At 45.2% G+C, this 27522-nt stretch overlaps 1 protein-coding gene across 1 annotated transcript in view; it reads left to right on the top strand.

Moving 5' to 3' along the window:
• The window catches only part of PLCB1 (phospholipase C beta 1), a 957098-nt gene that overhangs the window by 774100 nt on the left and 155476 nt on the right, over positions 1-27522 (top strand). The window contains exons 19-23 of the mRNA XM_077485489.1: positions 5696-5850; positions 8180-8344; positions 9960-10059; positions 14833-14937; positions 21955-22064. Of these exons, the coding sequence (XP_077341615.1) occupies positions 5696-5850; positions 8180-8344; positions 9960-10059; positions 14833-14937; positions 21955-22064 (635 nt within the window). The remainder of the gene's footprint in view (positions 1-5695; positions 5851-8179; positions 8345-9959; positions 10060-14832; positions 14938-21954; positions 22065-27522) is intronic.

Here is a 27522-nt window from a genome sequence, read left to right as displayed (position 1 = left end):
ATTAACGTAGTTAGGCTTTGAGGTGTGACAAAAGAGAAACGGCATCTACTGTTTCAGGTCTGTTCTAATCACATCCTCCATTAAGGGATATCCATTGCACTGACCATTTTGCCACTAAGTATTGTATTCTCTATTATTGAAGTTCTCAATATAAAACACATAGCCAATCTGCACATTTGAGAATTTAATATCTTGTTATATTTACAATATTAAGTGTTCTAAAGCCTCATTCACACGGAAAAAAATGCCCTCTTGTGGATAGTTGCACCCAGGATCCCAGGTTATCCAATTAGTGGTGGAGGATCAGTCTGTGCATCTGCATGCCATACTGAAAGGAACTACGCCTCTCTACCGCTGTAAGCATCTATCTGCAGGTATCTGCATCATACTGTACAGTGGTCATTTCCGATTATAGACAGATATCTGATCCTGGACACAGTTAGATTGCGTTGAGGTTCAATCGTCTGCCCCTCACCAGAGATAACCTCTAGAAGGCCAAACATCTGTGGATCGATGCTTAAAGAGGAACAGCACTAAGCCTGTTTTTCAGTAATACAGGCTGAGCTGCCGCTACAGAATACTTACCACAGGAATCCACCAGTAAGCTCTTGGAAGCTAGAAAGTCCTGAAGCAGACATGGCAGACGTGGCTACTTAGGGGATCTCCACTTGCCTCCAGCTCCTGTGCCGAGCAGCTGCCCTGCTGCATTATGAACATGGAAATTGGCTGCTCATCATGGGCTCCCCGCCTCTCAACCTCATCCAGAGAGTGCAGTATTCTCTGAATGCCGCCTTTACCAAGTGGCCAACCTCCTGTGTTCAAAATTCAGTAGGGCAACCCCTTGAATTAAAGCTGAAAGTCTGCACTTCAAATTAATTTGTATTGTTTCATTTTAATTTTACTCTGGTGGCATAAAGAGCCAAAAGTATGAAAATTGTGCCTGTGTCCAAATATATATGGACCTAACTGTATATATAAAAAAGAGAGGTGTGTGAAAAAGGCCTAAAAAGCACCCGCTCAGCGCCAGATCAATCCCACAAATCTATAAGCAGAAGTATACAAGATCCTTAAAAATATAGTTATCACAATATTTAAAAGGTACTAAGCAGCTGTTAAAAAAGGCAGGAAAAATACCAAACAGTAGTATAAAAATAACACTGGATCATTAAAATACTAAAACAGCGCTGAAATTAAAGTGGGGTACCCCCTAAAAAAAATAATTAAAAGTCAGCAGCTACAAATACTGCAGCTGCTGGCTTTTAATAATCGGACACTTACCTGCCCCAGGGTCCAGCGATGCGGGGGAACGAAGCCCCCCCCTCGCTCCCCGCTCTGCTCGCGGCGCCGTCATGCATACTGTGGGCACCCGGCTGTGGCTTCACAGCCGGGCACCCACTGCGCATGCGCGAGCGGCGCAGGGCGCCGTGATATGCCGTACAGTCACCTGGGACACGTGACAGGTCCCAGGTGAATGTGCGGCGCGAGGGGAAGTGATGTCACCAGCCCGGGCAATGAAGAAGGCAGATTACGAGGGACCCCCTATTAACCGGTATTTAGAGGTGAGTAAAAAATTATTTTTTTGCCAATTATTTATTTTTATTTTTTTTACGAATTTTAAGCAGCTTTTATTTTTTGGGTGGCAACACCACTTTAAACATGATATAATATATCACAGCGTTTGGTCTTCCCCACAAATAAAAGTCTATAAGCAGTAGATGGTAGTAGGGACAGTTCAAAGCGTATTAGATGTTGAGTCACAGTGGTCCAAGCGTGCACCTTTCACCAAAAATAGTCAACAAAATCCACCTCGTGAAGCACACTCCCCCAGGGGGTCAAACTCACCAGAAATCTCTTAATGAGCCAGCCTTAAGGTTAGATATTCAACAGCCACTCAGATCCTAAGTCCTCATCACCAACAAGATCCACTAGTATAGGGGCTCCAAAATTATGTCATAAAACACAAGAAAAAACTGCACATAGCGTAATCTCATTTATTTATAGACAAAGCCCCATACAAAAGAGGGGACCCCTTAGTAATAACTGCATACATAAAGGTAAAAGCCACAAGCATAAAGAATATGTGACCAAGAGGGCCACATATGGGGAGCCCAGCGAGGTGGCAGTTGTGTTCCAGACTACACATGGCTCTGCTCAGAGCTCTGCCTACCCGGAAGTGACTGCGGTATCTGTGTTTTATGACATCATTTTGGAGCCCCTATACTAGTGGATCTTGTTGGCGACGAGGACTTAGGATCTGAGTGGCTGTTGAATATCTAACCTTAAGGCTGGCTCTTCCCTGGGGGAGTGTGCTTGTTGACTATTTTTGGTGAAAGGTGCACGCTTGGACTACTGTAACTCAACATCCAAAATGCTTTGAACTGTCCCTACTACCATCTACTGCTTATAGACTTTTATTTGTGGGGAAGACCCCACACGCTGTGATATTTTATATCATGTTTAATTTCAGTGCTGTTTTTGTATTTTAATGATCCAGTGTCTTGACTGTTTATTTTTATACTACTGTTTGGTATTCTAAGCCCCTGTACACACGATCGGACATTCTGACAACCAAATCCGTTGGATTTTGTCCGAAGGATTTTGTCCAACGGATTTTGTCCGAAACTGTTGCATACACACAGTCAGACAAAGTTGTCGGAAAATCCGATTGTACATAACGTGATGACGTTATTTCGTTACGACGGGACTACGCTCAGGCTAGTAGCCAATAGCTTTGGTCTAGGAATTTGATCTGAGCATGCGTGGCACTTTGTCCGTCGGAGTAGGCTACGCATGATCTGAGTATGTCCGATCGGAGCATGTTTTTATTTATTTTATAGACAAGTTGGAAAACCTGGTCCGTCAGATATTCCGACGGAAACAGTCCGATGGAGACCACACACAGTTGGATTATCCGACAATACGGTCCGATCGGACACATTCTGTCGGAATCTCCGACTGTGTGCACAAGGGCTAACTGTATATATAGTAACAGTATATAAAACTTCCAAATATGAGATGTATGTTAGCCAGCACAGTAACACACTATTACTAAATTCAATCACTATAATAGCGTATTCTTACTGTGCTCTAGTTTAGCCTTTGTCCTAGATTTAAAAAGCTTTCCTTTGAATCATTTATAAATAAGTAATTTGTGAAGATGGCACTTCTCTTGACTTCACCCTATAAACTAAACCTCAACTGCTGCACAAAACAGCACTAGAGCTTACAGACATGATTGTGATGTATTTTGTGGGATTTTGGTCAACCTCTTCAATGGTTTATTCTTATCTTTCTTCTCAACAGCACTATTCTAGTATTAGGAAAACATACTGTAGAAAACCCAATCTACTACGTGTAAATATAATAAAAACTGAAGATGCAGTTATATGGAATGGACCATGAAGTGCTGTTTCATGCATACAGTTGATAACTTGGGCTCTTAGAGGTCTTCTGGAGCCCTTTCAAAGTTTCCTTTATAATGCTGGTTTGAACTACTAAAGGTCCTTATTTGCATGGGCATTTACATGGCAGTGCTGGCACGTGGCAATAGGTATGGTGCGAAGAACTAACTCGTGGGAAGGAGTGTGTCTATTTTTCCCATACCCAGAAGTTTGAGGTTTTTGGTGTTTTGACGGTGCTCTACAGCAGTCGTCATCAACCCTGTCCTCAGGGCCCACTAACAGGCCAGATTGTATGTATTATCTTGGGGAAATACAGACTAGAATTGTGCAATCACTGAGCAGCAAATGATATCACCTGTGATGTATTTCAGTTATCTTGCAAACCTGGCCTGTTAGTGGGTCTTAAGGACAGGGTTGATGACCGACCACTGCTCTACAGGGTGTTAAATAGCACTTCATTTTGTTTGCACTATATGGTGTATATATATATAGTGAAACTGCTGGGATACGTAGAGCAAGGTTCGGACCCAAACATGGTTTTTAATGCTGTCGATGACATTGGCAAGGGGATCTTCAACCCTTTTCTCAACCCAATTAGGCTTCAGCATTCAAGACTTGCCATTTCTTGTTTGCTGGTTTGACCTACTGAAAGTCAATATTTTCAAGAGCATTGCCCCATGCCCATATAGCAGTACGGAAGCCTGGTATTAGTTATGGTGCTAATCACTTACCTGTGGGTAAGGGTGTGTCTGTTCTTCACATATCCTGTAGTTTGAGGTCCTTAGAGTTCTGTTAGCACTCTACAGTTCAAGGTATTTTATGACACTTTATGTTATTTCACTATATAGTCCAACTTTCAGGTTAGGTAGAGCAAGATTCAGCCCATGACATGGTCTTTATTACTGTCCATGATCTTTGCAAGGAGAGTTCCAACCCCGGAATTTACCCATTTAGGCTTCAGGATTCGGAACTTGGCATTTCTTGTTTACTGGTTTAACTTACAAAAGGTCATTTTTTTTCAATATTTTCAGGGGCATGGCACCCATGCCCATATAGCAGTACTGGGTCTTAGTAATAGTTCAGATTCCAATCACTAACATGTGGGTAGGGGTGTGTCTGTTCTTCCCATATACAGTCGTTTGAGGTTCTTGGAATTCTGTTGGCACCCTATAAGGTATTATATGGCACTTTATGTAATTTCACTGTATAGTCCAGGGGTCTCCAAACTTTCTAAACAAAGGGCCACATTATTGTCCTTCAGATATTAAGGGGGCTGGACTGTGGTCCCCTGGGAGTAGAAAATTCCCTCACATCAGTGTGAGTAAACATCAGTAATCGTCATTGGGAGGAATAGTATCCCATCGCTGGTGCCATTGGAAGGAGTAGTATCCCATCATTGGTGTCATTGGGGGTAATAGGGCCCCATCATTGGTATCATTGGGAGGAATGGGGGCCTGAGGGCTGGATAAAGGCAAGCAAAGGGCCACATTCAGCCCATGGGCCGCAGTTTGGAGACTATTGATATACCCCAACACTTGGGTTAAGTAGAGCAAGATTCAGTCCCTGATATGGTCTTTATTACTGCCCACAATCTTGGCAAGGACATCTCCAACCCTTTACTTTACCCAATTAGGGTTCAGCATTCAGGACTTGGCATTTCTTGTTTATTCTCCCAGATAAGCATTTATATAGCAATACAGATGCAGCAAGCAGGTTTTCATTTTATGTTTTTTGTTGTATGGTAAATGTATTACATAAAAGGTAATGGGAAAGACTGACTCACAGCACAGCCCATGATACTATGGCTGGACAAAGGCAAGAAATGTCCCTCCGTACCCTGCCGTTACTGACCCCAGTATGACCTGGAAGGGTACTGAAGCCTGTTGTACTTCACCCAAAATAAAATTTGGCAGAAATTCACTTGATAGCATATTCTAACACAAAGGAGCCTCAGATGTTCTAAAGTTCAAAGTGCAATAACCAGATACATCCATTCAGAATAGATCTAGTGTGACTTCTGATTTGGTTGCTTTGAGCACTTCTAATAGCACTCCTATTTAATAAACCAAATGACCTGTTGTGGTGGAGGCCTGCTTTAACCTTGGCCCCTTGATGCCCTTGAAGGCAGTTTGTTAGAAATAGAAATATGGAAGCTGCCATTGCGTATTTGTTCTCGATGGTGCATACTCAAAGGCTGTCAACCTTACTTTTCCTATTATGTCTGGCAGTAGTGTCTATCAGCTTTATGATGGGTCAATTTCTTCATTATTATTGTGCCCTTCTTTTGCTTACAGATATTTCTATGCAGCTAAATATGGGGATGTATGAATATAATGGTAAATGTGGATACAGGCTAAAGCCAGAGTTTATGAGAAGACCAGATAAGCACTTTGATCCTTTCACAGAGACCACAGTGGATGGAATAGTGGCAAACACACTGTCTGTAAAGGTAATGTATGCTTCGGTGCTGTATCCCAGTGGTTCACAACCTCAGTCCTCAAGTACCCCCAACGGGCCATGTTTTGGGAACTTCCCTTAGATAAAATAGCTCTTATCAATACAATGTCATAGATATTGACTAAAAGCAGCTGTGCAAAGTAAAGCCTGAAAACTTGGCCCATTGGGGGTACTTGAGGACTGAGATTGAGAACCACTGCTGTATCAAACTGTCTACTAGCAGAATATTATATTGTTATCAGATTATTCCTTCAATAGCCATTTTTATCTTTTTATATGCATATTCTAACAGGGGTCAGATTCAGATGTTAGCTCTGTAGCAGGAAGGCACCATACAACAGTCCCTTTCAGATATTACGAGTCTCATGTTTTTTTTTTTTTGTTTTGTTTTGTAGCCAGTTAACAAAGAATAAAGCTTTATTTCAGCAGTTCAGCAAAAAAAAAAATCCTGCCTTATTCAGGAAATGTCACAAAGTCAATGCAGTAGGCTTTTGCTCAGCCTTTTGATGAACGCTCCATGTGCTCTTCACCATCCATAGAGTTGTCGTCTAAAAAGTCCCTAGCACAGCCTCTTCCTGTGAGGCTTCCCATCTCTTCTATATGTAGCGCACTCCCTAAGAAGCCACAAGTAGACAGGGATTCCCCACCCTACACAGCCAGGCACAGCACATTTTCACAGCACATTTGAGGCAAGGAACAGTCCAGTGCTTTGTGTTGTATTTCTTTTTTAGGAGGTTAAACTTGGATAGGGAGAAGGGTAATACGGAATTCTCACTGGACTGTAGTAGACCTTTGCAGGCACAAACTTCTTCTGTACAGCTATTTACCCTCCTCAGCTTCCTCCAGCACAACTCTTGCTTTAAGCACTACAGCTTCCAGGACTCCTTGTTTGTGTAGCAACATCCTAGTGCCCAGTCGTCCTCCTGTGGCTAATGATCCCAGCACCACCTGTTTAGGCACTGCCAGCCCACCTGGCTGCAGCTCCCCATTTTTCCAGCCCTCTTGGCTAAACTTCCACAGCAGTCCTCCCAGACTGACTCCGCATCCATTTCAGACTGCTCACCCAGTCCTCTTAGGCTGACTCTCAGTCCTTCCCTTCATTAACACTCACTAGCCCACCTGGCTGTCTTTTTCCCTGGAGATTTGCCTGGCAGTGTTCTCCTGCTGTCCTTCTCCTATGCCTCCAGTCAGAATACCCCTGTGTGCCAAAAAAGAGGGTCCCTTCAACACCCGAGTCCAGGCCCGGGGTCACTCCCACCCCCTCCCCCAGACTAGGGGGATAGCCTCAAGGGCCCACACATCTCCAGCCTCAACTTCACTGCCCCAGCTGGGCTGACCCCGAGTATTTGAGGGGGCCTGCCCCCTGCCAACCCATCTGTTGGGGATTGGTCAAGGCCCTCAGAATACTCCAGACAGCTCCTCCTCACTTCCACTCCCATTCTTCTAATGCCGCGTACACACAAGCAGACTTTTCGACAGACTAGGTCCGACGGTCTTCCCGACTGACTTTTGGAGGAGTTCCGACAGACTTTCCGAACGAACGGACTTGACCACACACAAGCACACCAAAGTCCGACTGATTTGAACGTGATGATGTACGACCAGAGTAGAATAAGGAAGTTCATAGCCAGTAGCCAATAGCTGCCCTAGCGTCGATTTTCTTCCGTCGGACTACCATACAGACAAATGTTTTTTTTCGACCAGACTCGAGTCCATCGTAAAAATTTGATCTAATCTAAAGTCCGTCTGATTTTTCGTCAGCAAAGGTCCAATGAAGCCCACACATGATCGAATTGTCCGCCGGATTCGTTTCGTCGGACCTTTGCTGTCGAAAAGTCCGGCCCTGTTTACACGGCATAAGAAGTTTCCAGCAAGTTCCAGAAGTAGGGAGAGGTCTCAGGGATAGTACCTGTGAGTTATTTACCCTGACCCATTAAAAACACAGGCTTGGTTCCCAGCCAAGTCAAGCCAACCAATTTCCCTACACTTACAAAACCTATTCTAGCACACTAGTAGGTGTTACATACATTGAGCCAGGTATTCTGGAAGATAGACTTGTGGACTGGGTGGCCAGGCTGAGGACCCACCCAATCTCTTCGGCAGCCTCCACAGAGGAATTTTACAAGTCAACTCTTAAAAGAAGGCAGACCTATTTTCCTCACAAGGGTTTCCTAGAGCCCACTGCCATCCCAATCCACATTCCGGGCAACAGATATCTCCCATCCACCTCCGTGTCTGCTATTTTAGCCCAGATTCTGTCACAATATGTAATATACATCCCTGTAATCTTATTCAAGAGATTTTTTTTCTTCTTCTTGTAGATCATTTCAGGGCAGTTCCTTTCAGATAAAAAGGTTGGCACCTATGTAGAAGTAGACATGTTCGGATTACCTGTTGATACCAGGCGAAAAGCATTCAGGACGAAGACATCACAAGGCAATGCTGTGAACCCAGTTTGGGAAGAGGAACCTATCGTCTTCAAGAAGGTTAAACCAATGTTTCAATTTAAGATCTGTATTTAAAAGAATGAAGTGGTATTTAATTTAAGAGGGGACTTTTACTCAGTTGCATCTCCATTAGCCATCAATGATGTGTGAGGGAACCCTAAGGAGTTAAATTAGAATTCCAGGTATGGAATGGTATGGTCCAGCTTGAACCAATGTAACTATGCATATAATGTACCTGCGGGATCCCTCTGGAAGCTCGGCATGGGCAGTATTCAGAGAATGTTTTGCATGCACCCAACTCTTCCAGTCATAGAATGTTTTGCATGCATTGAGAAAATGCAAAGCATTCTCTAAAAGGAGCCAGTGCCGAATGGCCAACCTCCTATGTTCACAATGCAGAAGGAGCGGTTGGTTGGCACAGGACCTGGAATCTAGTGGGGATCACTGGAGTAGCAGTGTGTACTACAGTGATTTCCAGCTTCTAGTGGGATCTCACTGGTATTGTATGTGCATAGTTACATTGGTTCAAGATGGACCAATGTAACTATGTAAAAATATCCATACCTTGAATGTATCCTTCAATTTACAGTTAAAGCACAATATTGTAGTATTTCACCATTGTGTGACAAATTTTTAGCTCTATGTAGTGTATACCATAGGTGTTCCATTACGTAGTAGCAAGTTATGGGTCTTCAATGATTAGTCATAGCCGGTATTAGTAGTACAACTGAGAAACTAAACTATGTAACTCTAAATGATAGAAATCAGATATGGTGAAGTGAACAATTTTTGGGGGTACTTTAAATATAAACTTGGTAGCCATTAAAGAAAAAAAACTTGTGATATATATAAAATATACAATTTTATTACAAAATTGCATTTAAAGGCTCCAATTTGTGTTCTTAAAATAAACACAATTAAGGTTAAAGTAAAGGTTAATGATTCCCAATGCTTTTGAATTGGGCCAAAGCGTTTTGCCGGGTCACCCACTTCTTCAGGACCAGTCATAACTATTTAAGGAGAGTAGATTGCACATGACACAATAAGGATAAATTCCCTCAGAGGGTGTATGAGAAGGGTTATAAAATAACAGCAGGGCAAAGATGTCTGAAAGTGGGCCCAGCTTTGGGCTTTGCGAGGTTGTGGACCTCTCCCATGGGCTGGTAGGCACACTTTCCGATATCTTTCCACTGCTGTTATTTTGTTCCCTTCTCTTACACCCTCTGAGGGAATTCACCCTTATTGTGTCTTGTGCAATCTACTGTCCTTAAAAAAGTACTATTGGTCCTGAGGAATCGGGTGACCCTGTGAAACGCGTCGACCCATATAAGGACATGCAACCTCATTGATAAACTTTAACCTTTACTGTAACCATGACTGTGTTTATTTTATGATGGCAAATTGTATATTTTTGATCGAGATTTTGTAATCAAATTGTATTTTTAATCTATATCACATACTTACTCTTTTGGTATTATAGTGTAAACATATTAGGCAAAATATGGGGATCATGCTTGAATTTTTTTTTTTATAAATAGACCCCTCAGTAATCAGTTGAGCATGTTTGCATGTTTTTCTTATGAAACCTCTTGAATACTTTGAAATGGTTCTACTTATTTTACAATCTTTGTCTTTTTTTGGGGTGGGGGATCAGGTAGTGCTACCATCCTTGGCCAGCCTCAGAATAGCAGCCTATGAAGAAGGAGGAAAGTTCATAGGTCATCGGCTATTGCCAGTCTCAGCAATTCGACCAGGTAGGCGCTACATTCCTAATAATTCCAAACAAACTCTGTTGCTTTCTCTTTGTCATCCAAATGGAAGGATGTCACTTTACATTGTTGTCTTTATTAATAGTGAGTTCGGTAACTTTATTTGGTAACTTAAAGTGATATTGACGTTTTGGGGATTTTTTTGTTTAAAAATAGCAAACATGTTATACTTACCTGTTCTGTGCAATGGTTTTGCACAGAACAGCCTGGATCCTCCTCTTCTCCGGTCCCTCGTCGGCACTTCTGGCCCCTCCCTCCTGCCGAGGGCCCCCACAGCAGGCAGCTTGCTATGGGGGCACCTGAGCCACTGCTCTGTGTGTGTGTCCATTCAGACGTGGAGCCGCAGCTCAGCCCCGCCACCCTCACTGGCTCACTGACTGACAGCAGCGGGAGTCAATGGCGCCCCACTGCTGTCTCAGCCAATAAGGAGGGAGAGTCCCTAACAGCTGAGACTCTTGTGCAACATCACTGGATTGAGATGGGGCTCAGGTAGATATTAGAGGGGCTGCTGACATCTTTTTTTTTTTTTTTTTTCCCCACAAATAGAGCTTTCTTTTGGTGGTATTTGATCACCTCATTTTATTTTTTTACAGCTATAACCAAAAGAAGAGCGATAATTTTGAAAAATAAATATCCAAAAACAAAAATTAAAACAACAAATTTCTTCATCAGTTTAGGCCAATATGTATTCTTCTACATATTTTTGGTAAAAATCGCAACAAGCGTATAGTGATTGGTTTGCGCAAAAGTTATAGCGTCTACAAAATAGGGGATAGTTTTATGGCATTTTTATTATTTTGTTTTAACTACTAATGGTGGTGATCTGCAATTTTTTTTTTTAATCAGAAAAAAGGTTTTTATTTGTTTTGTATGTTCGTTGGTACAGATACATAATATGCGGAGAATTACAGATTACAGCCCAAAATTGTTCAGTACAGACATTATATGGACAATCTTTGTACTGGACCCGCTAAGCATGCTAAGAGGCCTACATACGGCAAACAAATGGTACAGATAAGAAAAATAATCACAACGAACAACAGAATAACTGACAGAATCAGATACATATAACCTCCAAAGTATAGAACTATTAACTGTGCTTGTATACGACTTTTCCCTAGTCGACTGGGTAGAAATCGCTCTTCAAGGAGCTATCACACCCACCAGGTTTGAATGCTTTTGCAAATCACTTATGTACTATAGATGTATTTATTCCCAACCAATTAAAGCATTTATAGATCTTTTACTCCTCCTCCAACCACATGGCTTAATGGCTCTGTTAGCCCTTGTACACACGGTCGAACATTCTGACAACAAAATCCGTTGGATTTTGTCCGACGGATTTTGTCCAAAACTTGTGTTGCATACACACGGTCGGACAAAGTTGTCGGAAAATCCGATCGTACGTAACGCGATGACGTTATTTCGTTAGGACAGGACTACGTTCAGGCTAGGAATTTGATCTGAGCATGCGTGGCACTTTGTCCGATCGGAATTCTCTACACACAATCGGACAAAGTCCGATCGGATCATGTTGTCGGAAAGTTTTATAATCCAGCTCTAAAACTTTGTCCGTCGGATATTCCGACGGAAACAGTCCAATGGAGCCCACACACAGTCGGATTATCCGACAACGCAGTCCGATCGGACATTTTCCGTCGGAATGTCCGACAGTATGTACAAGGGCTAAGAGTCTGTCATTGACTAGTTTGTGATAGCCCAGGTGTTTCCAGCCACGCTCTCCACAGTGTATAAAATTTACGGGGTGCATTCCTATGTTTGAATGTCAGCTTTTCCCTCATCAGCATCCGGTTGACCTGTTCCACCCATTGATATCTTATGGGAACCCTGGGGGTTATCCAAAGTTGTGCAATTAGTTTGCGGGCTATATATAGTAGACGGAGAATTGCTGTGTGAGCAGGAGGAGACAGCAGCTCTTCATCCAGGGCACCCAATAGACATATCTTAGCCCTTGTACACATGATCGGAGATTCCGACGGAATGTGTCCTATCGGACCGTTTTGTCGGATAATCCGACTGTGTGTGGTATGCATCGGACCATTTCCGTGGGAATATCCGTCGGACCCAATTTTCCAACTCCGATCATGTGTAGAGAATTTTGATCGGATAAAGTGCCACGCATGCTCAGATCAAATTCCTACATCAAAGCTATTGGCTACTAGCCTGAACGTAGTCCCGTGGTAACGAAATAACGTCATCACGTTCTGAACGATCGGATTTTCCGACAACTTGTTCCGACAGTGTGTATGCAACAGTTTTGGACAAAATCAGTCGGACAAAATCCAACAGATTTGGTTGGCAGAATGTCCGACCGTGTGTACAAGGGCTTAGGGTCTCGCTGAATAGTGAAATCAAATACCTGAGAAATTGTGTCCAATACCGGAAAAGTTTGGGGCATTTCCAGAACGTGTGCAGCAGGTCACCGTTGTCCCTCTGGCACATCGGCCATATAGGTGTATCCCGTATACCCCAACTATGCAAACGTGCTGCCGTTTTATATGCTCTATGCAAAAAGTAGAGACGTGATAGTTTTTGGGAGGCGGACACTGAGACCAGGGGGGCAGGAGGCAAGGCAAAGATTCCATGTCTCCCCATCCATGATCCCCACGTCCTCCTCCCATTTCCATCTACACGGCAAACTAGTTGGGTCCTGAATTTTACTGAGTAGCATATTATAACACCTAGATATCATGCCTTTTTTGTTACCCTCCATTAGGATATCTTGTATCAATGGGTGGTTTACCAATCTGAGCTCTTTTTGTCTGGCCTGTGTTTGTAATGCATGGCGCAGTTGTAAGTACTTGTAGAAATCAGTGCGTGGTACACTAAACTCTGACTGTATTTCCATTAAGGACTTAAGGGTAGGCCCATTATACAATTGTACAATGTATCTTACACCCAGATTCTCCCAATTTCTAAAACCTCTAAGCTTATATAGTTCCTTATAATTAATGTTGCTCCATAAGGGGGTATGGGATATATATCCCTGTATCCCCAACAGCCGTTTGGTATAGGACCATAACATTTTCAAAAGAAGTATAGTTGGAGCCCCAGGGTCCAGTTGTGGGTATCCAGCTTCTAAATGTGATAGAGCTGTCATGTCATCATCCGCCGAGTCCCGAAGGACTCCATGAATTGGATCCAAAGTGTCCAATGCCCCCCAGGCCCCCCACCTGCTGGAGCTGCGAGGCGAGATAGTAGGTTCTTTCGTGTGGTACGGCCAACCCACCCTCAGCTTTGTTATATTGTAGTGTTGATAAGCTCACTCTCGCTACTTTTTTACGCCAGATCAATTCCCTAAATTGGGAGTCTATTTTGTCAAACCACTTCCATGAAATCCAAACAGAGGAATTGTTAAATATATACAGCAATCGGGGTGCCCACACCATTTGTATTAGGTTAACTCTCCCCACAACGGATGGAGGCAGTTTGCACCAGGCCTTGGACTTCTCCCGAAACTTAGACAGGAGAGGTATTAAATTATGAGGTATGTATTGAGACACCTCTGGAGAAACCTGAATGGCCAAATACCAAAAGGAGGACACAACTTGCACTGTCACTGCGCATTCCGGAAGGGGGGAGGTAATGGGGTTTAAGGGCATAAGTACTGATTTATTCCAGTTGATGGAGAAGCCGGACAGCGCGCCAAATGCCTTAAGAGCCATCACCGCGCTCGGAGATCCTTATCGCCCAAATATACAAAAATATGAGAGGTACTAGTGCGCACAACCTAATACCTAATACCTAAAAAAATCGCCAGGAAGCTGCCAACATATAAAAGCGATCTCAACACTGTGTCATAAATATTTGTAAATGATATGTGGCGATACCTCACCTACTCCAATCTTTAAATAAGTGAAAAAATAAAAATAATAATATCATTAATTATCACATGTATATGGTAAAATACAATATATATCCTAAATAATATAAATAAAGTGCAATAGTGATATATGTGCAGACAGGATATTGTGCAAAACAACTATATACAGTGCAATAAGCTTCTAAGGTGCCAAAAACTTTCCAAAGTGCAGTCCGTGCTATGCAGTAATTAAATGCTCCAATAATGTGATCATCAAAAAGGATTTTATATATCGAGTCCCACAATATTGCAATAAGTTATAATCTCCATGTAATAGTTCATTCAAAATCAATTAAAGTGCAAAGCTGGGTGCAGTCCACCTTCAAATCCACCAATCCTCTGTGCTCAGTGCAATCCCTACTGACACTGTTCCACGTTCTGATACATTTTAAAATGTGTGTTTACATTTATAAATGTTTGTGTGTGTGTGTGTGTATATGTATGTATATATATATATATATATATATATATATATATATATATATATATATATATATATATATATATATATATATATATAATATAATATAATATACATATAAAGTGTGTTTGAGCTTTAGGGTGCACACACTAATGAATATGGTCTGCGCACACCAATGCCTGAGAACATTCAGATGGGCATACCCAGTGGCACAGTAAGATGTCACCACTGCTCAGAGGGGCTGAGGGAAGCCAACTGTCACCTCTGTAAACCTTTATTTTAAAGACAGACAGGCCACTGACTTCCTTCTGTCATTGTTATAAGGCGAACTAAATCTGATCATTCCGGCTTATTGGCTCCTGAATTGAATCCCCTTGAACCTGTCTGGGCGTAGTTTAATTTTTATATTTTTTTTAAATAAAAGAATAAACTGCTTTATTTTATTTTTTTTTAGGTTATCATTACATCTGTCTACGAAATGAAAAGAACGTACCATTGACACTACCAGCCATCTTCGTCTGCATAGTGGTGAAAGATTATGTCCCTGATACATTTGCAGGTATAGTAAATGCTTCAAACTACTTTCTTTTTTTTTTTTTCTTTTTTTTACATTTTGTGTTAATTAAAAAAAAAAAAAAAAAAAAAAGGATACTTTCACTAAATGTTTTACATTCTTTTAAACATTTAAAAAAATCTTCCTTTGGTTCATATATTTTTTCACCACTGGGTGGCAGCAGTAGCCCAGATATGCTGCAGCTGCGGATGAACAATCCATGGATAGACTTTGCAATGAGCATGTCTGCAGCACTAAACCTCAACCTATTGAGCATAAAAATATGAGCTGGGTTGTATTTTGTATATAAATAAGTAAATCTTTAGTTATCTGTATATAAATAAATATAGATGTCATTTTTCTATTATAGATTTATGAAAAATCTTTGCGCAGAGGCAAAAGTTTCAAAGGTTCACATGTGGGCAGATCATGAAAAGTGATCCGCCGTGGAACGCTTTTTTGGGGACAGCTAAGCAGCTGCTGTCAGGCATTTGGGAGGAGATCCTGAATGCCAGTTTTTTTTTTTTTTGAACGGTGATTTTGTTAATGGGTTACTAAATCAACCCATTGACTTAAAGGTATGAAAAGCCGTGTGATGCAAAGCATGCATGGTAGTTTCAGGTGGGCTGTTGGGGGTTGATAATACCAAAACTCAACCACCAGTTTTTACCTCCCCCTGGTCACCTGTGTAAAGGCGGCCGGATTGTTGTACACATATAGAGAGTTTAAATATATATACTATACATATATGTATATGTGTGTGTGTGTGTATATGTATGTATATATGTGTATATATATGTATATATATATATATATATATATATATATACACTGTGTATTATACAGTATCTCACAAAAGTGAGTACACCCCTCATATTTTTGTAAATATTTTATTCTATCTTTTCATGTGACAACACTGAAGAAATGACACTTGGCTACAATGTAAAGTAGTGAGTGTACAGCTTGTATAACAGTGTAAATTTGCTGTCCCATCAAAATAACTCAACACACAGCCATTAATGTCTAAACCGCTGGCAACATAAGACTACACCCCTAAGTGAAAATGTCCAAATTGGGCCCAAAGTGACAATATTTTGTGTGGTCACCATTATTTTCCAGTACTGCCTTAACCCTCTTGGGCATGGAGGTCACCAGAGCTTCACAGGTTGCCACTGGAGTCCTCTTCCCCTCCTCCATGATGACATCACAGAGCTGGTGGATGTTAGAGATCTTGCGCTCCTCCACCTTCTGTTTGAGGATGTCCCACAGATGCTCAATAGCAGAGGCGGCTCTCTAATTAGGCAAATTAGGCGATTGCCTAAGGCCCCGCAGTCTCCGGGGGCCTCGCAATCGACTAATTTGCCTGTGATCAATCACACTTGTCAGGGTCTCATCCCGGTCTGGTGGCAGCAGGTGCGGGGAGCGGGACAGTAGAGGCCTCTAGGTGGCGCAGCGGCTGGATGACAGACGGCATGAGGGCGGCATGTCCATGTGAGACCCGCACTTGAGCTTCTCTCTTGTCCCGCTCACCAGACCTATCCTCCGCACCTGCCTTCTATTTGGTTCTGGAGTCAAAGCGGGGTGTTGCTGAAAAACTACCCAGTTGGATAGTACCATGAGTGTGAAGAGGGAGGAACTTATGCTGCCGACCAGAGGAAAGGTGAGTGCCCATGCCGCACAGCATTACCTGTGTGCCTGAATAGGAGGAGCGGTGGGGAGACTGCACATAGATAGTGGAATTGATTTTTCCATATTACTCCATACAGCAACTGAATGTCTGCAGGGAGGAGAGGAGGAGAAGTGATCATTCAGCGGCTGTATGGAGGAATATGGAAAAATCAATTTCACTATCTATGTGCAGTCTCCCCACCGCTTCTCCTATCTAACTTTTTCTGTATCCCCCGTACTTTTCGGCCCCTCCTTGTGCTCCACCCCTCTGTGTGCTCCCTGGCTCCACCCTTCTGTGCGTTCCCTGGCTCCGCCCCTCCGTGTGCTCACTGGCTCCACCCCTCCTGCTCTCCAGCCCCTCCTTGTGCTCCCTGGCTCCGCCTCTCCTTGTACTCCCTTTCTCCGAGCCTCCTGTTCTTCAGCCCCTCCTTTTGCTCCCTGGCTCCGCCCCTCCTGCTCTCCAGCCCATTCTTGTCCTCCCTGGCTCCACCCCCATTTTGCCAGCACCCCCTGCTCTACAATTCTTTCTGCACTCTCTGGCCCCATAGCACTCTCCACCCTACATCCCCAGCACTCTCTGGCCCCCAGCACTCTCCACCCTACATCCCCAGCGCTCTCTGGCCCCCAGCACTCTCCACCCTACATCCCCAGCGCTCTTTGGCCCCCAACACTCTACACCCTACATCCCCAGTGCTCTCTGGCCCCCAGCACTCTCCACCCTACATCCCCAGCGCTCTTTGGCCCCCAACACTCTACACCCTACACCCCCAGCGCTCTTTGGCCCCCAACACTCTACACCCTACATCCCCAGTGCTCTCTGGCCCCCAACACTCTCCACCCTACACCCCCAGCGCTCTCTGGCCCCCAACACTCTCCACCCTACACCCCCAGTGCTCTCTGGCCCCCAACACTCTCCACCCTACACCCCCAGCGCTCACTGGCCCCCAGCACTCTCCACCTCACACCCTCTAGCTCTCTCTTGCCCCCAGCACCCTCCACCCCCAGCATTCTCCAGCCCCCAGCACTCTCCAGCTCCTCCCTGCTCTTTGCCCCCCAAGGGCTGCAGACAGGGACAGATCTCTAGATCTCTCTCGCCCCCTTTCCCTCACCCCCTCTTTCTCACCTCCTCCTCTCTCTCTCTTACCCCCTCTCTCTCTCACTCCCTCCCTTCCCCTCTCTATCTTACCCCCCTCTCTCACCACACTCCTCTCTCTTACCCCTTCCCACCCCTTCTCTCCCTCCCGCTCTCCCTCCCTCTCTCCCTCCCCTCCCTCTCTCTCTCCCTCCCCTCCCTCTCTCTCTCCCTCCATCTCTCTCTCCCTCCCTCTCTCTCCCTTCCTTCCCTCCATCTCTCTCTCTCCCTTCCTTCCCTCCATCTCTCTCCCTTCCTTCCCTCCATCTCTCTCTCTCCCTTCCCTCCCTCTCTCTCTCCCTTTCCTCCCTCTCTCTCCCTTCCCTCCCTCTCTCCTCCCTTCCCTCCCTCTTCTCCCTCCCTTCTCTCTCTCTCTCCCTTCCTTCCCTCCTGCCTTCCATCTCTCTCTTCTCCCTTCCTCCCCTCTCTCTTCTCCCTTCCTCCCCTCTCTCTTCTCCCTTTCTCCCCTCTCTCCCCCCCCCCTTTCTCCCCTCTCTTTCTCCCCCTTTCTCCCCTCTCTCCCCTCTCTCCCCCCCCTTTCTCCCCTCTCTTTCTCCCCCTTTCTCCCCTCTCTTCCCCCCCCTTCCTCCCCTCTCTCTCTCTCTCTCTCTCTCCCCCTTCCTTCTCTCTCTCTCTCTCCCCCTTCCTTCCCTCCCTCTCCACCTTCCTTCCCTCCCTCTCCACCTGCCTCCTCTCCCTTCCTTCCTCCTCTCCCTCTCTTCCTTCCTTCCTCCCCTCCCTCTCTTCCTTCCTTCCTCCCCTCCCTCTCTCCTCCCTCTCTCCTCCCTTCCTTCCCTCTCTTGCCCCTCCCTCCCTCGCTCTCTCCGTCCCTCTCTCCCTTCCTTCCCTCTCTCCCTTCCTTCCTTCCCTCCCTCTCTCCTCTTTTCCTTCTCCCCCTCCCTTCCCTCCCTCTCTCCTCCTTTCCTTCCTTCCCTCTCTCCCTTCCTTCCCTCTCTCCTCTCTCCCTTCCTTCCCTCTCTCCCTTCCTTCCCTCTCTCCCTTCCTCCCCTCTCTCTCCGCCCTCCCCTCTCTCTCCACCCTCCCCTCTCTCTCCGCCCTCCCTTCCTTCTCTCCGCCCTCCCTTCCTTCTCTCCGCCCTTCCCTCCTCTCCTACCTCCCTTCCCTGCCTCTCTCCTCCCTTCCTTCCTTCTCTCTCTCTCTCTCTACCTTCCCTCTCTTTCCCTACCTTCCCTCCCTCTTTCCCCCTCTCTCCCCTCCCCCTCTCTCCCCCCTCTTCTCTCTCCCCCTTTTGCACACCCTTTCTCTACCCCTCTCCCTCTCCTCCCTCTCTCTCTCACTCCCCCTCCCCTCCTCTCTTATCTCCACCTCTCTCCCCCTTTTGTGCACACTTTCTCTACCCCTCTCTCGCCCCCCTCTCCCCCTCTCTCGGTCACCCACTTTCCCTGCCCTCTCACTCACAATGTCTTGCTCCCCTCCCTCTCTTTCTCTCCACCTATATCTCACAATCTCTTGCTCCCCCTCCCCTCTCTCTCCCCTCCTCTCTGTCTCCCTTCCCCTCTCTTGCTCCCCCTGCACTGTGCTGGGATCCCCCCACTCTACTTCCTCTGTGGATGTGGAATGACTCAGTGACATCCCCTCCCCATTCTCCCAAGACACAGGAAATTCTTAGAGGGATTGCCACCTTGCTGGGCCCCAGATGTTTTAATGGCTGCATATGTCTGATGGGTGTGGAGGGTGCCCTGGAAGTGGTGCCGATGAACTGTGTGCTAGATCTGTGTATCTTTTTGTAGCCATTTTTATTGCTTGAATTATTTTCCCATTATGGGCGTGATTGGGGCCTCATGTTTAAGTTTCGCCTAAGGCCTCACAAATCCTAGAGCCGCCTCTGCTCAATAGGGATTAGGTCTGGAGACATGCTTGGCCAGTCCATCATCTTTACCCTCAGCTTCTTTAGCAAGGCAGTGGTCATCTTGGAGGTGTGTTTGGAATGGTTATCATGTTGGAATACTTCCCTGCGGCCCAGTCTTCGAAGGGAGGGGATCATGCTCTGCTTCAGTATGTCACAGTACATGTTGGCATTCATGGTTCCCTCAATGAACTGTAGCTCCCCAGTGCCGGCAGCACTTATGCAGCCCCAGACCATGACACTCCCACCACCATGCTTGACTGTAGGCAACACACACTTGTCTTTGTACTCCTTACCTGGTTGCCCCCACACAGGGGCGGACTGACCATTGGACCACTCGGGCACTGCCCGAGGGCCGCATGCCACTAGGGGGCCCCATCAGGGTTGCCAGCCTCAGCAAAACCAGGGACAGTATGTAAAAAGTTGTGTTTTTTTTTTTACATCTGTCTCTGAAATGTCCCTTACCAACATCCTTTTGGTCTAAAAATCCAGAGATTATAGCTGCCCCACCTCTCCACTACCTTCTCAGCCAATAGAAATATGTCTGTGTATACTGTGTGATTGTATACTGTGTGTGTGTGTTTGTGTATGCTGTATGGCCCCATAATCTCTGATTGCCTGGGGGCCCCATAATCTCCTATTGCCCGGGGGCCCCACGAGTTGTCAGTCCGCCCCTGCCCCCACACACACTTGACACCAACTCAACCAAATAAGTTTATCTTGGTCTCATCAGACCACAGGACATGGTTCCAGTAATCCATGTCTTTAGTCTGCTTGTCTTCAGCAAACTGTTTGCAGGCTTTCTTGTGCATCATCTTTAGAAGAGGCTTCCTTCTGGGACGACAGCCATGCAGACCAATTTGATGCAGTGTGCGGCGTATGGTCTGAGCACTGACAGGCTGACCCTCCACCCCTTCAACCTCTGCAGCAATGCTGGCAGCACTCATACGTCTATTTCCCAAAGATGGGACCCCATGGGGCAAAGGACCGCGCTATACCGCAGATGGATACTAATGGCAAAAGTGCACCGAAACGATTCAGTTCTCATAGGTAGTGCTATACAAGTCATTCATTCATTCACAAAGACAACCTCTGAAAATGACGCTGAGCACGTGCACTCAACTTTGGTGGACCATGGCGAGGCCTGTTCTGAGTGGAACCTGTCCTGTTAAACCACTGTTTAACTGAATCGCCTAGAGGCGATTCAGTTCGCATTGTGCGCTATACAAGTATTTCATTCATTCATTCACTGTATGGTCTTGGCCACCGTGCTGCAGCTCAGTTTCAGGGTTTTGGCAATCTTCTTATAGCCTAGGCCATCTTTATGTAGAGCAATAGTTCTTATTTCCTCAGAGAGTTCTTTGCCATGAGCTGCCATGTTGAACTTCCAGTGACCAGTATGAGAGAGTGAGAGCGATAACACCAAATTTAACACACCTACTCCTCATTCACACTTGAGACCTTGTAACACTAACGAGTCACATGACACTGGGGAGAAAAAATTACTAATTGGGCCCAATGTGGACATTTTCACTTAGGGGTGTACTCACTTTTGTTGCCAGCGGTTTAGACATTAATGGCTGTGTGTTGAGTTATTTTGAGGGGACAGCAAATTTACACTGTTATACAAGCTGCACAACCACTACTTTACATTGTAGCAAAGTGTCATTTCTTCAGTGTTGTCACATGAAAAGATAGAATAAAATATTTACAAAAATGTGAGGGGTGTACTCACTTTTGTGAGATACTGTATATGTATATACTGTGTGTGTGTGTGTGTGTGTGTGTGTGTGTGTATATATATATATATATATATATATATATATATATATATATATATATAGTGCTTATGGTCATGCATATGTACAGAGAGCAGAGCTGTGGGAGGGGCCAAGATGCTCCACCCACTGCAGGCTGCCTGCAGAAAACCACATGAGGGGGTGGAGACGAGACCTGTCACCCTGTACAAGGAGAGAGAGCAGCAGTGACCGGTCTTTAAGGAAGCTCCTACACAGAGGAAAGATCTCACACTGGATTCCTGCACAGATCTAGAAAAAATACACAAAGCTCACAAGATTCAAGGAAGAATACACATGACCAATATATGTAGACAACATTCGCTTAACACAGACCAAGGTGTCACAGCAAATAGTCTACAAAGTTTGTTTTGCTCCAAATCCGGCAGTCTACCCCCATCATGGTGTAGAAGGGCATGAGAAGCCAGCAAGGATTTGTTTGAACTATTTAAATCCTTAATATTTTTTTTTTTTTGCAGTACTTCTACAACCCACAAATTACTGTAAAAGTCACATTATCCTTCATATATAGACACCATGTCATTTTTTATTTTTCGCAGATGTGATTGAAGCTTTATCGAATCCAATTAGATATGTGAATTTGATGGAGCAGAGATCGAGACAGCTGGCCGCTCTGACGTTGGAGGACGAGGAAGAAGTGAAGAAAGAGGTAGACTGGCTATGACCGGCATTAAATGGAAATGTTGTCTTCTCACCTAGACCAGCGGTCTCCAAACCTTTCAGTGCAAGAGCCCCATCTTATATTTTACAAATATTCATGCACCAGCATATCTTTTGAGTGTGGGAGGAAACCCACACAGGCACCAGGAGAACATGCAAACTCCAAGGAGGTAGTGTTGTGGTTGGGATTCAAACCAACGACCATAGTGCTGCAAAGTGGAAGTGCTAACCACTTAGCCACTGTGCTGTATACATTACATTAGGCTCCCTATTGGAGTCCCCGTTTAGATCAGGATCACCATCAGATTCCCCCTTACATCAGGGTGTCCTTCATATTCTCAATTACATCAGAGTGTCCATCACGGTTCATCTTACATCAGGGTCTCCATCAGATCCCCCATTACATTATGGTCTCCATCAGAGCCCCCCCTCACATCAGGGTTTCCATAAGGGTACCCATTACATTAGGGTCTCCATCAGAACCCCCATTACATCAGGGTCTCAATCAGAGCCCCCCTTACATCAGGGTCTCCATCAGAGCCCCCCTTACATCAGGGTCTCCATCCGAGCCCCCCTTACATCAGGGTCTCCATCAGAGCCCCCCTTACATCAGGGTCTCCAGCAAGGCCTCCTGTACATCAGGGTCTCCATCAGAGCCCCCCTTACATCAGGGTCTCCATCAGAGCCTCCCTTACATCAGGGTCTCCATCAGAGCCCCCCTTACATCAGGGTCTCCAGCAAAGCCTCCTGTACACCAGGGTCTCCATCAGAGCCCCCATTACATCATGGTCTCCATCAGAGCCCCCCTCACATTAGGGTTTCCATCAGGGTACCCATTACATTAGGGTTTCCATCAGAGCCCCCATTACATTATGGTCTCCATCAGAACCCCCCTCACATCAGGGTTTTCATCAGGGTACCCATTACATTGGAGTCTCCATCAGAACCCCCATTACATCAGGGTCTCCATCAGAGCCCCCCCTTACATTATGGTCTCCATCAGAACCCCCCTTAATCAGGGTCTCCATCAGAGCCCCCCTTACATCAGGGTCTCCATCAGAGCCCCCCTTACATCAGGGTCTCCAGCAAAGCCTCCTGTACATCAGGGTCCCCATCAGAGCCCCCCTTACATTATGGTCTCCATCAGAACACCCCTTAATCATGGTCTCCATCAGACCCCCCCTTTCATCATGGTCTCTTTCGAGCACCCTTATATCAGGGTCTCCATCATAGTCCCCTTACATTCGGGTCCCCATAAGAGTTTCCCTCTTATACCAGGGTCCCCATTGTAGTCTACCCCACATCAGGGACCCCATCAGCGTTCCCCCTTACATCAGGGTGCCTATTGGAATCCTCCCTTTCAGCAGGACCCCCATCAGATTCCCTCTTGCTGGAGCAAGCACACCTGATCCCTCAATCATTGCACACCACTGACCCTAACTGAGGGCAATATAATATCTTGCAGGGGGCCAGATGTGGCCAAAGGCCCGTAATTTGGAGACTCCTGATCTAGGACATGATTTTTCTTTTTGTGAAATGTATGGGCTATCAATGGCCAGATATTCCTCAGACTTGATAAGGAATACAATGGACAAGCTCATTGCAAGTGGTGATCAGTCAGTGAAGTGCATGGGCTGAGGTTGCAGTTCTCAACTGTGAGCGCACTGAAAACTTTGATGAAGGCTGATGGGAAATGAATGCTGTGTTTGAGCATACAGACATTTATATAAACACAGGCAGATCTCTAATTTGAAACAAAATGATAAGCTGACCACCTGTGGCTGATCTTTCAAGCTTGTTTTTTCCTGCCCTTGGTCTGTTTAACCGCTTAAGGACCGTCTCACGCCAATATACGTCGGCAGAATGTCACGGCTGGGCACAAGCACTTACCTGTACATTGCCCTTTAAGTGCACAGCCGTGGGTCGTGCGCACGCCGCCGGCGGCGCACTCATGACCCGGTCCTGAGCTCCATGGCCGCGGGACCCGCAGACCCGAACGCCGCCGGTGTCCCACGATCGGGTCACAGAGCTGAAGAATGAGGAGAGGTAAGTGTAAACAAACCTCTCCCTGTGCTTCCTAGGGAGCTTGTCACTGATAGTCTGTTCCCTGTCATAGGGAAAGACGATCAGTGACGTCACACGTCAAGCCACTCCCCTACAGTAAAAAAAAACGCACACACACTTAACCCCTACACTGCCCCCTAGTGGTTAAACCCTTCACTGCCAGTGACATTTTTACAGTAATCAGTGCATTTTTAATCCCACTGATCGCTGTATTAATGCCAATGGTCCCAAAAATGTGTGAAAATTGTCCGACGTGTCCGCCATAATGTCGCAGTCACAATAAAGATTGCTGATCGCCGCCATTACTAGTAAAAAAAAATTATTAATAAAAATGCCATAAAACTATCCCCTATTTTGTAGACGCTATAACTTTTGCGCAAACCAATCAATAATCGCTCATAACAAAAATATGTAGAAGAATACGTGCCGGCCTAAACTGAGGGAAAACATTTTTTTTATATATTTTTGGGGGATATTTTTTATAGCAAAAAAGTAAAAAATATTAAATTTTTTTCAAAATCATCGCTCTTTTTTTGTTTATAGCGCAAAAAAATAAAAAATGGTGAACAAATACCACCAAAAGAAAGCTCTATTTGTGGGGAAAAAAAGGACATCAATTTTGTTTGGGAGCCACGTCGCACGACCGCGCAATTGTCAGTTAAAGCAACGCAGTGCCGAATCGCAAAAAGGGGCTTGGTCCTTTAGCTGCCTATTGGGCCGGGGCTTAAAGAGGAAGTAAACCCAGATGAGTTTACTTCCTCTTTCATTCCCTGCAAAGCTAAAGCATAATGGACTACTATGCATCGCATAGTAGTCCATTATGTGTCACTTACCTGACACAGGAGTCAGCGAAGTCACCGCTGTCCCCTGTAGTTCAGAGCGTCCATCTTCTCGGTGGATCTCGCCGCTCCGCCGCTGTTATTCGGCGAAGCCGCGATGACGTCACTACCGCGCGTGTGCACGGGAGCCGTCACTCGCGGCATATCGCAGTTGACCACGGCGCGCCGCTGTCTACGTCGCATGAGCCGTAGACAGCGGTGCCTGTCTTTCGGTAAATATCTCCTAAACCGTGTAGGTTTAGGAGATATTTCTTGGACCTACAGGTAAGCCTTAATCTAGGCCTACCTGTAGGTCAAAGTGTGTTGTAAGGGTTTACAACCACTTTAAGTGGTTAACCGCGTATGTACCACTGTACGTTTTTGAAAGGTGAAGCAATGGACACTTATTTCTGCAGTGTGGTTTATAAACGGCACACCACAAAGCACCCCACATATAAGGTTGACACCTGTCCGGGTTTTGAATCATATGTCTGGGTTTCAGGCGGACTGAAACCAGGATACATTATTCAGACTGAGCTGTGGCTCCCCAAGTAACCAAGATAGTCACACACATCTGTTGCCAGCTGGGCGCTGCAGGCGGCTGTCTGGGGGCAGGTTCGACATCATGGGGGGGGGGGGCAGAGCGATGATGTCAGCAAGAGTAAATTGGCCACACTAATTTTTCACTGTGGCATGCTATGCACACCGCATTACTACTCTCCTTGGGGCACCCAAAGGTGTCCCAGGCCGCCAAAGTGTTTGGTTTGGTCTGTAACAAAAGGTGGCAACCCCACCCACACAGTGACTATGATTTGAGCTGTCTTTGGGGGGTCTGTACCATGGGATCACTGTGATTGGTCATTGTTTTAACCCCTTCAGGAGCAGCATGTGTGTTTATTTCCAAACAAAATTGGGAACAAAACGAGATCACCTTGGAATGTCTGCTTTCCAAAAAGGGGTTATTTAGGGGTTGCTTGTACTCTCCTGGTATGTTTTATTTGATATGGTTTACAACAAGGGCAAGGGAAGCAGCTTTGTTTCTCAAAAATGTTTGCTTTTTTCCTTTATATGGTAAAATGTCATAATAAACACATAAAAAATGCATTTGGGTTGCTGCACCTTTGCATCTGGTTCTAGCCCAGCACCATCCATGGCATTCGCTTAATGGACCCATCACTACAAGGATGAATACTATTTTGGCTTCATAGAATAGAGAGAGATTGCTAGTGGTTCCCTGAACAAAGAGCAATTTCTGCTTACGTAGTAGTTCCTCCAGAGGTTGCTAGTGTGCTAGTGGTTCCCTGAACAAAGAGCAATTTCTGCCTACGTAGTAGTTCCTCCAGAGGTTGCTAGTGTGCTAGTGGTTCCCTGAGCAAAGAGCAATTTCTGCCTACCTAGGGTTCCTCCAGAATTTGCTAGGGGTTCATTGAACAATGAGCTATTTCACCAATCTCAGATAAGTTCCCAATCATCTTTATAGCTAACTGTAAGGGGATAATTCTTCCCAATGACCACAAGTGTAAGGAGCATTCTTCTTACTGACCATCACACTAGTGTATTATGAGTTGTAGAGATATAGTAACTTGTAGCGGGGGTGGGGTTCCCTGAGACCAGAAAGTTATTTCAAGGGTTCCTCTGTGCTGTAAAGTTTGAGAAAGGCTAGTGTAGACTCATTACATTACAATAGAGGGTTACAGGTTTTTAGTGCAACAATGAATATTGTGGTCTACAGATTGTCTGCAGTTCTTCAACACATTTCATCAGGAAGATGCACTACTTGTCAAAGATGTGTTATACCAACTCAATGGATCCTATGAAATTCCAACAACCACAAACCAAAATTGTCTGCAACTAAAACCCTGAAGGGTCTTTGGTAGACTTCAGTAGAAGAAGGAAAATGGGTAGTACACCAATTTTCAGATATAAATGGAGTGGGTTAAAAATGGGGGTTAGGCTAAATTTGGTGGCTTTCACCAAATAATCATAATACAGGGTGCAGCCAGCCAAAGCACTTCCCAAAAGGATTGAGTGGGTGGCAACAGGTAATGATCCTAGTAATGGCACCTACCCATGCCTCTGTGTCTACTGGCTCCAACACAAATAATAACATGACTTGAAATGTTGACATTGGTCATGGGGGCACTGCAATCAGACCTTTACTTGGAAGCTAGTCTTGCATAAGACAGTTGATGCATGTCCAGCTGGTAACAGCAACAAGGTGCCTGAATACCAAACCTGACAATACTGTAACAATATCACTTACCGGACACATGAAAAGCTGTAGCTGGTGGCAATGTTGTTTGAGAACCTTAGGGCAGCCATGACAGCTTGGCTAACAGTTTAACATTGCAGTAGAAATTCCTGAACCCCCTTCCCTTATGTTCAGGAATTCATAGGCTTTATACTTTAAGAGTAGGGATGAGCTCGGTGTTCGACTCAAATGCATGTTCGACTCGAACATTGGCCGTTTGTCTGTTCAGCGAATTCAGAACTTTGTGGACCATTCGCACCAAATTCATGTGGCACGAATGGCCCACAATGCACTATGCCATCGCAGTGCATTGC

Source organism: Lithobates pipiens, unplaced genomic scaffold, assembly GCF_037356315.1.
Source record: "Lithobates pipiens isolate NorthernLeopardFrog02 unplaced genomic scaffold, aLitPip1_a1.2 Scaffold_18, whole genome shotgun sequence".
In the NCBI taxonomy this organism is placed as follows: Eukaryota; Metazoa; Chordata; class Amphibia; order Anura; family Ranidae; genus Lithobates; species Lithobates pipiens.
This window is presented reverse-complemented; position numbering and strand designations above follow the sequence as displayed.